We start from the raw sequence: 15787 nt of genomic DNA, 5'->3' as shown, positions 1-15787 counted from the left end.
TGGGTTTTACTGCATTCAAAATTTTTAAAAGCATTAACTGTGAGAACTTTTATTTCCAGAAGTCTGTGCTATCCAGAGAACATTTTTCTTCTTTTCTTGGCAAAACAGCATTGCCACAGAACATCATGGTACCAGCCTGGGGATAAGATGAGGCCCTTTCACAAACATTAACTGCTTGGAGCAACAGAGTTTATCTGTCCTGCTGAGCTGATGCGTGGCCTCTTAATGTCATGGCTGCAGGTCTGGTTTCCACCACTTTTCAGCAACATAGTGTTAGATACCTTCTGATAGCTCTGGAGTGCAGGAAAGCCTGCATAACCCCACTGTTGCTAGGCAGATGCTGTAGCATAGTTACACGGGAAGCTGCAGGGTGCTCTGCAGTGTTGGTTTCCAATTCTTTCTGATACTCTTTTTCTATTCCTCCCTTTTGTGTTCTGCTTACTCCTCCTTCCATTCTGTGTTTCTTTCTTTCCAAAGGCTTTGAGCTGCTGCTATAGAGTCCAGATATTGTGCAAAGTTTTGGAGACACAAAGACGCATGAGAGTTCTTGGCCTCTGGGAGTGTTCCCTCCATTTCTGTGGAATGATTCCACATGCTAAGCTCATGAAATCCTTCTGCTCTGGTTTTGATAAAACTCTTTTAGAAAGGAGCTACTCTAGTAGCTATAGCAATACAATGACTAATTGTAATTGCATGACCATATAAATATAAACAATCAGACAGCATTCTAGTTCATTGCTTGGGGTGTGTCAAGGTTTAAGAATTTATATTAGCTATTTGGGAAATGAAATAACACAAAGATAAGCAATATTGCTGGTAGTAGACTTGTTTGTTGCTGAGATAACTAAACAAAAACTCTCTCCTGAGGAGATGTCAATGCTTAGGCTAAAAATATTTTCTTTCTTTGCTGGATACACTGATTCCAGGCACTTATATCATCCAAATGAGTGCCTAGAGTCTTTTCACCACAAAAAGCACAGCATTAAATGAAAGTTCTACTCTGTCTGGATAATACCGAGAGAGAGAACTGGAGATGAAGATGGAAATAGAGTTAATTCCCCAGAGTGATGGGGAGCAGTGGCTTAGCCTGCCGCTGCAGTTAGTACGAGTAATTGGGCTTGTGGACCAGGTAGAGTCTGTGCAATGTTTTATTTCGTATTGAAAGTTTTTACTTACTCAGAATCATTCCAAATCTAATGCTGAGGTTTGACTTTAAATGTCTGGAACACTGGTCAACAGAAAAGCCAAAATCTTGTAATGGGTCTGCCAAGAAGAAAACAACAGATTAGGTGTCAGTAGGCTGTCTACTCTGCAAACTCATATTCAAAACTCACAACAATTACATTATTTTTTCTATGTAAATCACTAAAATTGACTCAAAAACATACTGTCTAATATTTTTTTTGCATAGGGCTCATGATACTCTCAACAGCCCCTCCCAGTCTCTGCAAAGTCAACACTGGACAATGTCATGTTCAGTCTGTAAAACAGGCACAATGTCTTGATGAGTGGGTTACATCTTTATTTTGTTATCATTGTTTGAATCTTTTTATTCCTAAGCTTAGATTTAAAATTCCTCATTGATTGCATAAAACACTTCACAAAGTATTTATTACTATAATTAAAACAGAGGGAAATATATGAAGATTCTCTAAATTATGACCTGACTGTAAAATTTCATCCCATTCCATTCTATCCTATTCAAGGTAATATTTTTATTCCAAATATTTCACTGTATGTAAGGTATTGTGTTAGATATGATAAGGACTACAAAGATAACTTTTTATACATCATTTCTACTCATTCCAAAGTTCCAAAAGCTCATCTTTGACTTCAAAGAGAGTCAAGAAACGTTCTGGTGGCCCCACCTCCCATCCTCTATATTACAAACCCACCCTTCATTCCATGACATCAGGGCTGAGCATCAGCGCACGGGAAGTTCCTGCTGTGTTTGAGGTGTGCACATGCTTCCTCCCGTTCAGTATGGTCCTGCCAATTTGGGCCATGGTCGAAATACTATGATGTTGCTCTTTCCTATCTTTGTGAAGGTTTCCCTGATAGAACTCAAAATATTTGTTTGCTTCTCTGAATTCTTAAAACAGTTATGTCTGAAATACTTTTTAAAGTGTATATGTATGACTTGGTACTCTGCTCCTTGACCTATCCCTTAATCTAAACATGGAACTCCTGAAAGGCAGGAGCTGGTGTTTTGTTGGTTTTCCATTTCTTTTTCTTTATATTTCCCATTGGGCCTGAGAGAGGAGAGCTGGGTCTACATTGTACTAGTCACCGAGCTGTGCACTTTATTTAGAGGAGTTTTCCATTTAGTTTTTCAGACTCCCCCCAGTGTCTGGCAGAGTGCCTCACAGTCTGACACAAAGTAAGCCCTCCGTAAATGCACACAGGATGAATGAGCCACGTATTAAGCTATTGTGTCTCAGCTCCAAACCCAACTTGCATACTTGTTGATATCAAGAGTGTCAACTAGTGATGGCCTATTACCCTGGCAGTGGCAACTGATTCCATCGGCTCTCTTTTGCACCTTCCAGAATCAGCAAAGGCTCAGCTTTGCTGAGCTCCTGTGATGACAGTACCTCAGAAGTTGTCACCCTTTCCTTGACAGTCTTTGTTCCATCTCCATAGAACTCTTTTTTCAAGCTTCTAGGTTCTAATAGCTCCAACCTCTCCTCTCTGCTCTCCCAGCCTTGGCAGTGGTCACCACCTCCCCACTATCCATATCTTGTGTTTTGGTTCTTTAACAACTGCTTAACCAATTCCCTATATCAAACTCTCTCTTTTAAAATAACTGACATGGTCCTGTATTCCTGACCGAATCCAGACTGCTACAATAAATGACAATATTTTTATATGTACTAGGTAGAATTTTTAAAATTTAAATTATATTCTATTGTTTATGCTATCACACCTGTCCCAGTTTTTCCCCCTTTGCCCTACTCCACCCCACCCAGCCACACCCTCAGCAATCCCCCTATCATTGTCCATGTCCTTGGGTCATGCATAGGTTCTTTGGCTACTCCATTTTCTGTACTGTACTTTACACCCCCATGGCTATTCTGTAACAATTTATTTGTACATAATCTATTAAGGTGAATGACCTTTTTTGTTCATCCCTTTCACTCCCTCCCATATGGCAACCGTCAAAACCTCCTCTGTATCTATGATTCTGTTTTGGCTCTGCTTTTTTTTCAGATTCAATTATTGATAGATATGCATTTATTGCCATTTTATTGTTCATATTTTTTATCTTCTTAAAGAAGACCCTTTAACATTTCACATAATACTGGTTTGGTGGTGGTGATCTCCTTTAGATTTTCTTGTCTGAGAAGCTATTTATCTGTCCTTTGATTCTAAGTGATAGCTTTACTGGGTAGAGTAATCTGGGTGGTGGGTCCTTGCTTTTCATTGCCTTAAATATTTCTTGCCAGTCCCTTCTAACCTGCAAAGTTTCTTTTGAGAAATCACCTGACAGTCTTATGGGATTTCCCTTGTAGGTTACTAACTGCTTTTCTCTTGCTGCTTTTAAAGTTTGCTCTTTGTCTTTAACCTGTGTCATTAATTATGACGTGTCTTGGTGTGGGCCTCCTTCAGTTCATCTTGTTTGGGACTCTGCGCTTCCTGGATTTGCATATCTATGTCCTTCACCAAGTTAGAGAAGTTTCTTGTCATTATTTTTCCAAATAAGTTTTCAATTTCTTGCTCTCTCTCTTCTCCATTTGACATACCCTGCATTTGACATGATGCAATTATCGATATACTTGAAGTTGTCCCAGAAGCTCCTTACATTATCCTAATTTGGGGAGGGGGGATTCTTTTTTGTTCTTGCTGTTCTGATTTTTCTTCTTCCTTATATTCCAAATCACTGATTTGATTTTCAGCTTCATCCACTCTACTGTTAATTCCCAGTAAATCATTCTTTATTTAAATTAGTGTAGCCTTCACTTCTGATTGGATGTTTTTTATGCTATTGAAGTTCTTACTGAGTTCACTGAGCATCTTTATAACCAGTATTTTGAACTCTGCATCTAGTAGATTGCTTGTCTCCATTTTGTTTAGTTCTTTTTCTAGAGTTTTGTTCTGTTATTTCATTTGGGCCATCTCTCTTTGTCTCCTCATTTTGGCAGCCTTTCTGTCCTTGCTTCTGTGTATTGGGTAGAGCTGCTTCATCTCCCAGTCTTGAAAGAGTGGTCTAGCACAGTAGGTGTTCTATAGATTCCAACAACACAGCCTCCCCTATCATTCAAGCTGGGTATTCAAGGTGTGCCCACCATGTGGGTCGTGTACAGCCCCCTCTTGTAGTTGAGCCTTGATGGTTGTTGGCACATCCAAGCTTAGCCACAACCTATGTTTTGTCCAAGGTCACTAGGCATAAGATACCAAGTGATCTGCAGATGACTGCTACTTATACTGGGCTTTGAGGAGCTCAGGAGAGGCCTAGCTGTGAACTGAGGCTGGCTGCTGCTAGTGCTAACTCTGGGACCACTTAGCAAAAGACGCGGGGCACACTAAAGCTAGATGCTGCTGGTTTGAGAGAATTTAGGAAATTCTGAAGCATGAACCAAGACAGGCTATTCATATGTAAAAGCCGCTACAAACAGCTTGGATGGGTCCAAAAGTTGGGTGGGGTGGGACCTCAGGGAATCACCGAGATGGGGCAATAGTGTGAGCCAGGTTGATGGAGTCTCAGATATAATGTTCTCCTGCTGGCTCTGTTGGAAGAGGACTCTGTAAAAGGGCAATGGTCTCTGCCATCACTTCTGTCTGGGAGAAAGCTGCCCCCTCAGCTGTCACCCTAATGCTGGACAACTCAGTTCCTTCCCATGTCTCTGGTGCCTTTCAAGCTGCTGCCCTCACACTGAAGCTCAAAGGGTTGTCCAAGTAAGTGTATGGGCATGTCCTATAAGAGTAACTGCCTGGGACCCCAGAAGATTCTTCCATCCATAGCCTCAATCCCTACTGGTTTTTAAAACCAGAATTTATTAGGACTTACCTTCCTGTCCCTGAAACCCTTGTCTGGGGGACCTGGTGTGGGGCTAGAACTCCTTGCTCCTGATATATCCCTCTTGACTTTTACCTGCTGCACATGTGTGTGGGACCAGCCTGTTCTATGTCTCCAACCAGTCTCATGTGGTTTCTTCTTTAGTTCCATAGTTGTAGGAATTACATTCAGCTCAATTTCTGGTGGTCCTGGATGATGGTTGTTATGCAATTTAGTTGTAATTTTGATATGGTTATGCAAGGAGGCAAGCCATGTTTACCAATGCTGCCATCTTGCTTGGAAGTGTCAATAAACAATGATCTTGAAGGATAGGTATAATTTTCCCCATTTCAAAGATAGGAAAATATAGACTCAGAGAAGTGGTATTAATTTGCAGAGTCAAGATTAAAACCAGACTTAAAAACAAACACATAAATAATTGCCACTTAGTTTTGTGCAGAAACATTCACAAAATAGATCCTCAAAGATGTGTGTTAATTATTTGATTTGCAAGAATGTGTGGAACATTTTGTGTGCAGGCCTAAGGCATCTGGTAGTTCTCTCTCATAACTGGCTTCAATTTCAGCTGAGCTATGAGCTCACATTTGTCAATGATACTGGTCCAGACAGTTTTATCACCCACACTGCTGACCTGGAAGATGCATAATTGTCTGTGGTTTCTGCCATGGAAATGATCACTAGGCAATTTCAGCCTTGCAAATCTAATCTAGTGCAGTTTTGTTTGCTCAAACCCCCTTTAATCTGGTCACTAACTTTTCTGGGGGGGAAGCCATTTTGTCATATGCTCATTTTACTTCTTCATAAGCATCTTTGTGCTGTCCCATGGCTCCCTTCAGCTTAAAAATAGGAAGATAGGAAGAGAGGGTGAAAACACGATTGTTTCTGTTATATACTTGGCACTCATTATTGAAAAAGAGAGTCCAACTAACAGACATTTAGGAAAGTACATTTCAAAATTGGGAATATATTTAGGTTGCTATCTGAGGAAAGATAAAAGAAGCTAAGTGTGTAATGCTTAGCTATTTAGCATTTACAGAATTATAAGATATGTTTATAAATATTTAAAGGTAGAGATAGAGGGAATAACTAAGGGCAAAAGAAGGAAATAAAACATCTTTTGAATCTGGAAAATATTGATGGAAAAATAACCTTAATAAGGAACAAAGTCACAAAGAAAGTGATAAGTTGCCTCTTTCTGAAGATGTGCTTATAGAAACAGAAAATTAGATTGCTTTAAAAGTGCTTAGGGTTTGGTGATCTTTCCTAGCAGTTATTGCAATTTTATATTTGAGAGTGAACATGCAGTTTGCAGTCATCTTGGGAAAAGTGATGTCAGTTCCTCCCACTCCCCAATTCCATCCTCACAAACTCAACTCCTTTGCCGTATTGATTTGTATTTGCACCCAGGCACTTAGCATGCCCTATACTACATTAGATTTTCTTGTACCTCTCTGTCATTCCTCTACTAGGTGCTGTAAGACAGGCTTCCTGGCCTCTGGACCAGCATAATGTCTTAAAGTTAAACTAGGTTCCAAGTATTTGTTTGCTGAGTGAAAAATAAAGGTTACATGTGCATTTTTATAGGACTGTCCTGTGCATTGTAAGAGGCATCTTTGTCCTTTGCTCACTAGATACCAGCAGCACTCCTGCCCCAATTCAAGTTATTACAACCAAAAATATCTCTAAGCAGTGCCAAATGTCCCTTGCAGGGAAACTTGCCCCTGGTGGGAAACCACTGCTTTAAAGAATTGCTTTAATTACCAGATTACCAAATGCTTGAGAATCACCTGCCAAACTAGAAGAGAGTGGATTGTATTTTTTAAGTAGTTCCCTGTATTTAGAATTAGAACTGATCAGAGGGTGAGGGGAAACTTTCCCCTGGACAATTGCCTCAAGTAATTTTTAATACATATATACTGGATTTCCTGAATTTGGATCTTTTGAAAGAATAAATTGGAAAGTTAATGAGAATTGGTGTTCTGGGGCTTCCAGGGAAGAGAGAAGTGTTTCTTCCAGACCCTTCATTGTAGAGCGAGATTGGCAAACAAACGGAGAGAAGAAGCAAAGCTTCATGGTGAAATGCACAATCTGTTCATTTCACTATTTTTCCTTCCTCTCTGAGTTACATGCTGATGTGTATGGCTCCCATCCAAGGGAAGATGGTACTTACAGGGAATAAGCCCAGCATGCCTCCAAACCACCTTGCTGCCCCCACCATCCTGGGAGATGGGTGCATGGAAGGCAGGCCCCTCGCAACAGCTAAGAGCTAGTCCCCCTGGGACTGAGGAAGCGGCACCAGAAAAGCAGCCCACAGCATCTGCCTTGCTTGATAAGGGCAGTGACAGTCAACATATCCTGAAACTGTTTGGGGATGATTCATGGAGTAGAACAGACTCAGATAAAAGGCGGGGTTGGGGGAGCTTAGCATGTTCAGAGTCTAACAAATCTCAGCTCCAGAAACATTCTCGTGCCTTAAGCTCTGATGGTGGCCTGTGCTCTTTCAGGCTGAGCTGGAACACAGTTGCTGACCAGGAGAAGACAAGATTGCCTTTTTTAATAAAGATTTTATTTATTTATCTTTAGAGAGGAAGGGAAGGAGAGAAGGAGAGAAATATCAATGTATGGTTGCCTCTCGTGGGTCCCCTGCTGGGAACTGGCCTGCAACCCAGGCATGTGCCCTGACTGGGAATCGAACTGCGATCATATAGTTCGCAGACCCTCACTCAGTCCACTGAGCTACACCAGCCAGGGCAAGATTGCCTTTTTCTTTCTAACCAGTGTTGTGGTCTCAACTGGAAATGGGGGGAAAATCAAAATCCAATGGCACAGCCTCTGAAAGTGCAATTTCCACCAAGGGCAGTGGGGCTATGAGCCTGATGGGCTCTGGGTGGTGACTTGGCTGGGTCCCTGTGAATGTGGTCTCAGGCCAGGTGCCATTAAGTCCTGGAGTCCATGGCATCACTGGCCTCTGTTGCTGGTTGGATGGTTTGAGGGACAGAGGAGAAGCCAGCTCTTGTGCTGTTAGTGCCATTTTTATATTTCATAGCTCTACTTCAGTTTTATTTTAAACTTCATATTTTCAAATAATTATATTCTCACAGAAAGTTGCAAAGAGATAAAGAGAGGTTTCAGGTGTCTTCACCCAACTTTCCCCCAAGATAACATCTTACACGTAGTATAGTACAATATCAAAACTAGGAAATGACATAAGTATAATCCACAGCACTTATTCAGATTTTAGCAATGTTACATGAACTTGGGTGTGTGTGCACACACTGATGCATGCTTATGCACATGCACATACATGCCTTACAGTCCTGCTGCTGAGGTTTTAAAAATTGTTGCAAAGTGAGTGAAGCATTGGCTTTCCTGCTCTCATGGGAGGGTGGAATACTTATTACAATGCCACCCTGAAAAAGAGCTGACCCTTCTCCCACCTCACCTCTACTAACCTCCCCATATTCATGTCCAAGTCCATCCCCAAGCTTGTCCATGTCCTTCTCGCTGTATGAAGTTCGTATCTCTCTCACTTCTCTTTCCCTCTCCTTCTTCCAGCCTTCCTCTTCTCTTCTTGCCCCCTCCCACATCTCTTTTCTTCTCCCTCCTCTCACTACCGTTCTTCAATCTCTCCCCCTCCTTTCCATCTCCCTCCATCTTTCTCCCTTCTCTCTCTTTCTCTTTTTCTTTCTCCCTCCCTCCCTTTCTCTCTCTCTCCCTCCTCTCACCTCTCCAGTTCTTATATGGATGACATTTTGAGATCCAGAATGATGACTTTTCTTCTAACACACCTTAACCTCATGGCTCATTCCCTGCAACCTACATTACTTTAGGAGCTGGTGTTGCTTCCTGAATGTTCTGTAAGCAGAATATAGGCTGACTGGAGGAGTTTTAGATATTATAAAGCATATTTCATAACAGGCTGCCACCAGAGACACAGCTTGGGAGGGTAGGGAAACACAATAGAGAATGGGGAGGGTTTTACCATTAATGTGCAGCTTAGATGTACTAGCAAGATAAACTCTAACTTCTCTTATGGAGAGAAGAAAAACTTGTGTGAAGAGAATGTGAGTGAAGCTGGTTCACTTTTGGTTGCTTAATAAAGTAGCACCAGGTAGCTTCTTGTAATTAATAAAAGGAGGTATATTAGGGTTCACCAGAGAATATATACTAATGCATATGTATATATTCTCCAGAGAATATACATATTCTATTGTATATGTATAATATATGTATTACATAGAGAATATATGAAGTCTGTCTGGAAAAAGCCCAGCCATTGCTAATATAATGAGAATGGTTTGCCTAACATTGATGTAACCTGGGAGCCAAGGAGAGTGGACTGGAATGTGCATGCATGAACAACAACAACTTCATTGTACTAGTTAATGGGGGTGGTAGGTGCCATTGAGTGAGCGTATGTACTGTGTGGCCATCACATTCAACATTAATGAGTAGAACAATGAATGTGCATCATATTTCACATTAAGCTTGAACATTCTCTGAGGAGGCTATTTGGATGATTCAGAAGGATTTGGGGGATGAAGCAATGGGTGCATCATGAATAAAAGTGTGGCACAAATGCTTCCAAGATGGTCAAGAATCTGTTAAAAGTGATCCATGTTCTGGAAGGCCTGCAACAAGCAGAACATCTGAGAATGTTGAATGTGAATGGGCTGCAATCAACAAAGATTAGTGATTGGCAGTACGAGAACTAGAAGCTGATCTGGGGATTCCAAAAACTACTGTGTCTGAGATTTTGAGGCAGGATCTGGGTGTGAAACATGTTGTGGCAAGATTCATTCCATGGCTTCTGCTATCAGAGCAGAAGGAACAATGTGCTGCAGTTGCTAATGACTTGATTCAAACCATGACCAATGAACCAGATTTCCTCAAGAAGGTCATAAGCAGAAATGAATCATGGCTCTACAGCTATGTGAAGGCCCTGTCATCCCAATGGAAGTTGCTTGATTCTCTGTGCCCAGACAAGACACGGCAAAGTTGCAACCAAATCAAGACCGTGTTAACTGTGTTCTTTGATTGGGAAGGTGTTGTCCATCACAACTATGCCCCTCCAGGCCAAACAATTAATAAGTACTTCTTTGTTTTTTGTCAGTTGAGAGATGTAATATAATGAAAACAACCACAGCTACGGTCAAGTAGTGATTGGCAACTTCATCACAACAATGTGCCCACTCATGTATCACATCTTGTGCAAAGTTTTTTTTGTGAAACATCAAATTATCCCGGTGACTCATCACCCCTACAGCCAAGATTTGGTGCCCTGCAACTTCTGGCTTTTCCCAAAACTAAAATCACCTTGGAAAGGGAAGAGATTTCCTTTCTTTTCTGTCAATGAGATTCAGGAAAATAGGATAAGACAGCTGATAGCAATACCACAACAAAGGATTTTGCAGAGGGTTTTGAATAGTGGGAGAGACACTGGGAGAACTGTGTGAGGTCTCAAGATGCCCGCTTTGAAGGGGACTGAGATATCATTATCCTATGTACAATGTTTGCTTCTTGTATCTTGTATTTTCTTCAATAAATGTCTCTATTTTTCATATTATATGAGAGATGGATACTTTCTGGACAGATTCATATCATATAAATGTATATAATATGTCTAATACATCTGTCTATTTATCTATTTGAGAGATTTATTAAAAGAAATTGCCTCATGTGGCTGACAAGACTGAAATCTATAGGATAGTCCAATAGGTTGGAAGTTCGGGTCAAAGTTAATGTCTGCAAGGCAAGCCTGCAGGCTAGAAACTCAAGGTTCATGTTGCAGACTTTAGACCAAATGGCTCCTTCTTCAGGAAACATCAGTCATGTCTGTGAAGGTCTTCAAATGATTGGGCAAGTTCCACACACAGTGTGGGGGATAATCTGTTCACTCAAAGTCCACCATTGTAAATCTTAATCAGATCCACAACTGCCTTCACAGCAACATCTAAACCAAACAGTTGGGCACCAGAGCCTATCCAAGTTCATATATAAAGTTTACCAACATGAAGGGTTTTTTGTGCCCTCTATTTTTGTCCAAATCCTCAACAGCTCTTCTAACTGTATTCACAATCCTTGCTCTTATTTGGTCAATAGTTAGAGAAAGATTCAAATGCCCCTAAATGGCTCTCTATATTTGTGGGATGAAAATTTTGAGCCCAAACTCATGGGAGAAAATGGTTGAGTGCTTGAAATATTTAGAAAAAAACATCTTAGTTTACTTAGTTTAGGAGTATTAGGAATAGGGATGCCCAGGTGCTGTGGAAGCACAAAGAGTGAGCCAATAACTTCCTGGGGAGCCAATGATGATTTTAGAGAGAGGGGGTGACATGATGCTACCTGTGATTCCATTGCTTGCATTAATTTCTCTCCTTTCTATCTAAATCCTGGGTCATGTCATCTTATCCTACAAGTTTCTTTCCCTCCATTTCTATGAACTTAAGATCTATGCCAGTTATTTAGCGTGTAAATAGACTACATTGCACAGTTACTCAGTATTTTCTGATAATGCCTTGTCTTCTCAATTGATGTCTGATCCTGAAGGGTAAGACTTTTCTATTATCTCTTATTATATTATATTCTCTTATATTTTTATTACTCTTTCCCTTTCTCATTGTGTCTGACATGCACCTGCAATGGCAGGTGCTAACTCAGTGTTTGTTGAATAAATGGCTCTTGCTTTAACTCTCTACTTTCAGAAAACATGTTTCCCTCTATTTACAGTGTAAAAATCAATTTGGACAATTTCCAATAAATGCCTTGTGAGAGGTCTAGATCTCATATAAAAAATTTGATTGCCTCTCTTCAACCTTTTCTACCTTCACAATCCAGATCAACCACACCCCTCTCCAAGATGCCATCTGTGCTTTTCTCATCTGTCCTTCCTTTGGTCTCTCACAACATGCTGTGTATATCTTTATTATACCTTTATCATCATGAATGCAGTAAGTATTGCTAGTTTGCATGTCTCATAGATTATGCAAGGGTGGGAACTATGTTTTATTCATCTTCAGATAACCAGTGTCTACTCTAGCAGATATCAGTTGGTTGGATAAATAGACGAAAAGGAGAGAAGGTTACACACTTTGATGATAACAGAAGGGAAGTTGAACTTTTCCTGCAGATTTGCTGGGTGCCAGCAACTACTTGGAAAGCCTAAGTTATGAGGCTGCTAATATTGATTACCAGTCACACCTGGAAGGCTCTCTGAGAAGGTGCTAGCTTTGTCATCATAATAGCGGGATTTTGCTTTGACACTTAGGATGGAGTTTCTGAATCTAGTTGAAAACCTAGTACCAGGCCAAATAGTAGCAGATATTCTTCTGTCATCTTTCAGATTTATTTTTAAAATAAAACAAAATAACAAAGAGACCTTGTTTCTGATATCTTCCTTTAGGTTGGATGACTACCAATTCTGCAAGCTTGTACCCTTTTTCCAATACAGATTTAGTTGTTCATTAATCTGAAGATTAGCCACCTTGCATGGCTATGTTTTAATTGAGGCATTTTAATTTTCCTATGTGATTTATAGGATAACATTCAAGGGTCATTGTGAACTGACAAAAAGAGGATGGTGAGTCAGGCTTCAGTGAGATGCCATTGCTGGAAATTCATTACCACATAAACACAAAATTAACCTTCCTTTTGCCTGTCCTTGATACCATTGTGGAGTGTTCCTTTCAACCCTTCCCTCATACTCCTTCCCTGACGATGACTTATAATGTGGCAAATGTACCCTACATTGTTCTGTTATTCTCTGATCTTTTCTCTTTTTTATTGCCTGTCAAAACGTATCACTGTAGAACAGCACAGCCAGGCCCCCTGATGAGCCAATATTTCAGATAAGAGTGGTTCCTTCCCTTTCTAGTCTTTTTGGTTAGAATTTCATTGGGAACACACTCCCACATTTAACTCAGTATATTTTGACTTCTCAAAATGCTTAAATATGTTCTTGATATGGACTACAGCAAAAATGGAACAGGCACCATCAGAGTGGATTATCTCTTGTTGCTGATGTGAGAGGGCAAGAACTAGAGCAACGTGCAGGCTGTCTGGTAAGCTTACTGAATGCGCTGAGTAGAATGCTTACTCAATGGAATTCTCTAGAAGTCATTATTGATGGAAAAGGGATATTTACCTGCAAGGTCCCCTTGACCTCCAAAGTCCACTCCCCTAGAATAACCTCATCTTGGCCTCCATCAGCTTAGGAGGAGATGGTTTTTGTATCATAACATAAACATTAGAGACCATAAAGAAATAAATGAAGACAAGCTTCTATCCAAACTTCCTCAGCAAATGTCTTGAAAAAAACTGGGACCCATAGAGGCTGTGACCCTTGATTTTCTGCATCTTAAGAGCAGATAAAAAATGAACACGAAATGCACAGTTGTACTGTGTGTTACCGAGAGGGCACCACGGTGACACATAGCTCAGAATCTTAACATGAGGATGAGAGGAAACTTGAATCTATCTTATAGGTGACACATAATGGCTTGAAAACGGAAATTTCAATTTAGCTTCTCATTCGTTTCACTGAGTATTTATCTGACATTTGGCAGGAAGAACACTAGGCCTCAGGAGTAAAAAGACAAATCAGAAAATGCTTCTGCTCTCATCTGGATTGCAACACTTTCATTGTCTAATTATAATACTGTACAGCTGAGTGATAGACACATTAAAAGATACTTGTATACTTCAATCTCTCATTTTAAGGTCAACATATACAGTCTTCTCTGTGCAAGGTGTCTGCCATGGACTCACTTCAGTCTGCCTGGCCTGGCCCCTTTTCCATCTTAGTCACAGTGTTGCCGGTCACTCTGTTAATAGCATTCACAAACTGTGTAATATGTGCCAGACACTACTAGCTACATTGGAACCAAGTGAGGCAGGAGGCCCTTGGCCAGGACACTTTACTCAGAGCCTCAGTATTGGTTAATTAGTGATGCAACTACCAGGTCTGCCCCAAGTCTGGAAGCATCTGGGGAACTTGCCTATTCTGTTTGGTATTGATAATTGTTTAACTTGCTGTTATTGATCTGGAGTCAGTCCCTGCGGAATAGGAAAACTGAGAAAAGATAGCTTGGTCTGTTTGTGTGCTTGCATGTTTTTTTTTTTAAGGTTTTATTTATTTATCCTTAGAAGGGAAGGGAAGGAGAGAGGGAGAGAAATATCAATGTATAATTGCCTCTCATGAGTCTTCTGCTGGGAACTGGCCTGCAACCCAGGCATTTGCCCTGACTGGGAATCGAACCCTGATCGTGTGGTTCACAGGCCCGTGCTCAATCCACTGAGCTACACCAGCCAGGGCTTTGTGCTTGGATGTTTTTAATGGATCAGTAGAATTCAGAGCACATGTCTGTACTGCACTTCGAAGGTGGGGGATTCGGTCTCACTAGCAGGCAGAAACCCTACTGGGGAGGGATCTTTGGTGCCTCCATAACTCCTTGCTTGGGAACAGTGGGAACCATGGCAGTATTTGGTGACATTGGGATGTGACCAGACACACCTTCATGGCCAATTTCTGCATTTCATGCAAATCTGTTCATCTTCTCATGGGGCCAAGACTGGGCCCTGATACGCAGGGTGGTTTACTGGACCGTGTATGATAGTGAAGATGAGCTCTTGGGTGTTTGTGATAAGGCTGGAAGTGCTGAAAAGAATCCCCTCTTGCTTCTGCAAGTTATGACCTGAGTATGGTTTAAAAACAAAAAAGCTGAGGTGTTTGTCCTTGGCTTCTGGTGCTGTGGAGCATGACACACAAGTGACAGAGACTGGTAGACTGGCTGAGAGGGAACATGTGACAGCAGTCCTGGCTTCTTTCATTTAGAGAACTGGATTTGAACCCATGTACCTGGAGGTTCTAAAATGTACTTGAGTCATCAATCCTCTCCCAAATCTGTGAGTGGCCAGGACCAAGGGTATTAAATAATATCTCCATTACGTGAGGAAGAGGCTGGGCTCCAGGGCAGTGAAAGGCCCGTCTTGTCTCCAGACTCAGCCTCTGGTGCTCTCAGTGCTGCTCTGTGCTCCCCTGAGGCCCCACCCTCACTGCCACGTGGGAGAGTCAAAGGCAAGTGAGGACGCTAATTAAAAGAAAGGAGCAGAACTTTGGACAGAGGCAAAACGAGTCCAGCCACATGCGCCAAGACCCTCCCCTTACCCTGCACATGGATCACAGGGAGGAACAGAAACTCAGCTTCCCAGCTTGCTGGGCTTGCTGGCTAGGATCCCACAGGCCACTGTTGCTCTGCTAAGGAGCAGCTGTTTCTCAGCCCGAGGACACTGGTGTGTTGGACCAAAAGGCAGAGGCGTTGAAGGGTTTTGGAAGGAATTGAGAAAAGTAAATTTTGTAAAGCATCTAGGCAAGTGTTTCGCAAAGAGTAGACACTCAAAAGTTGGGTCATAATTTCAAAAAAAGGGTCAGTTTTGATACCAAGGAAATATCGACCATTTTTCATTGCAGCTATGGAAAAATGAAACCACTTCTTCTAGAAATTCTATTTTAAACCTCAGAGTACTCTGTAAAATAATTTACAGAGTAAAATAATTTAGTCAAGTTCAATAGATGTTTTTGAAACAAAACGTAGATATCAGTGAGGGCCTTCTAGCCCCTAAGATAAAAACAGGGTTGTATTGAACACAATTTGTTCAGTTGTGTTGGGGAGGTCCACCATCCCTCCTTCTCAAATTTGATGTAGATTGGAATCACCTGGGCAGCTCTAACAATACCAATGCCTGGGTTGCACCCCAGAAGTCCAGGGGCTG

General features: G+C 41.3%; 1 protein-coding gene across 1 annotated transcript in view; it reads right to left on the bottom strand.

Moving 5' to 3' along the window:
* The window catches only part of LY86 (lymphocyte antigen 86), a 68815-nt gene that overhangs the window by 25563 nt on the left and 27465 nt on the right, over window positions 1-15787 (bottom strand). The window contains exon 2 of the mRNA XM_037045365.1: window positions 1177-1263. Coding sequence (XP_036901260.1) covers window positions 1177-1263 — 87 coding nt within the window. The remainder of the gene's footprint in view (window positions 1-1176; window positions 1264-15787) is intronic.

Source organism: Sturnira hondurensis, unplaced genomic scaffold (genome assembly GCF_014824575.4).
Source record: "Sturnira hondurensis isolate 20B ecotype Veracruz unplaced genomic scaffold, ASM1482457v3 Scaffold0004271, whole genome shotgun sequence".
Taxonomy (NCBI): domain Eukaryota; kingdom Metazoa; phylum Chordata; class Mammalia; order Chiroptera; family Phyllostomidae; genus Sturnira; species Sturnira hondurensis.
The sequence above is the reverse complement of the archived record's forward strand: the minus strand, read 5'-3'. Positions and strand labels throughout refer to the sequence as shown.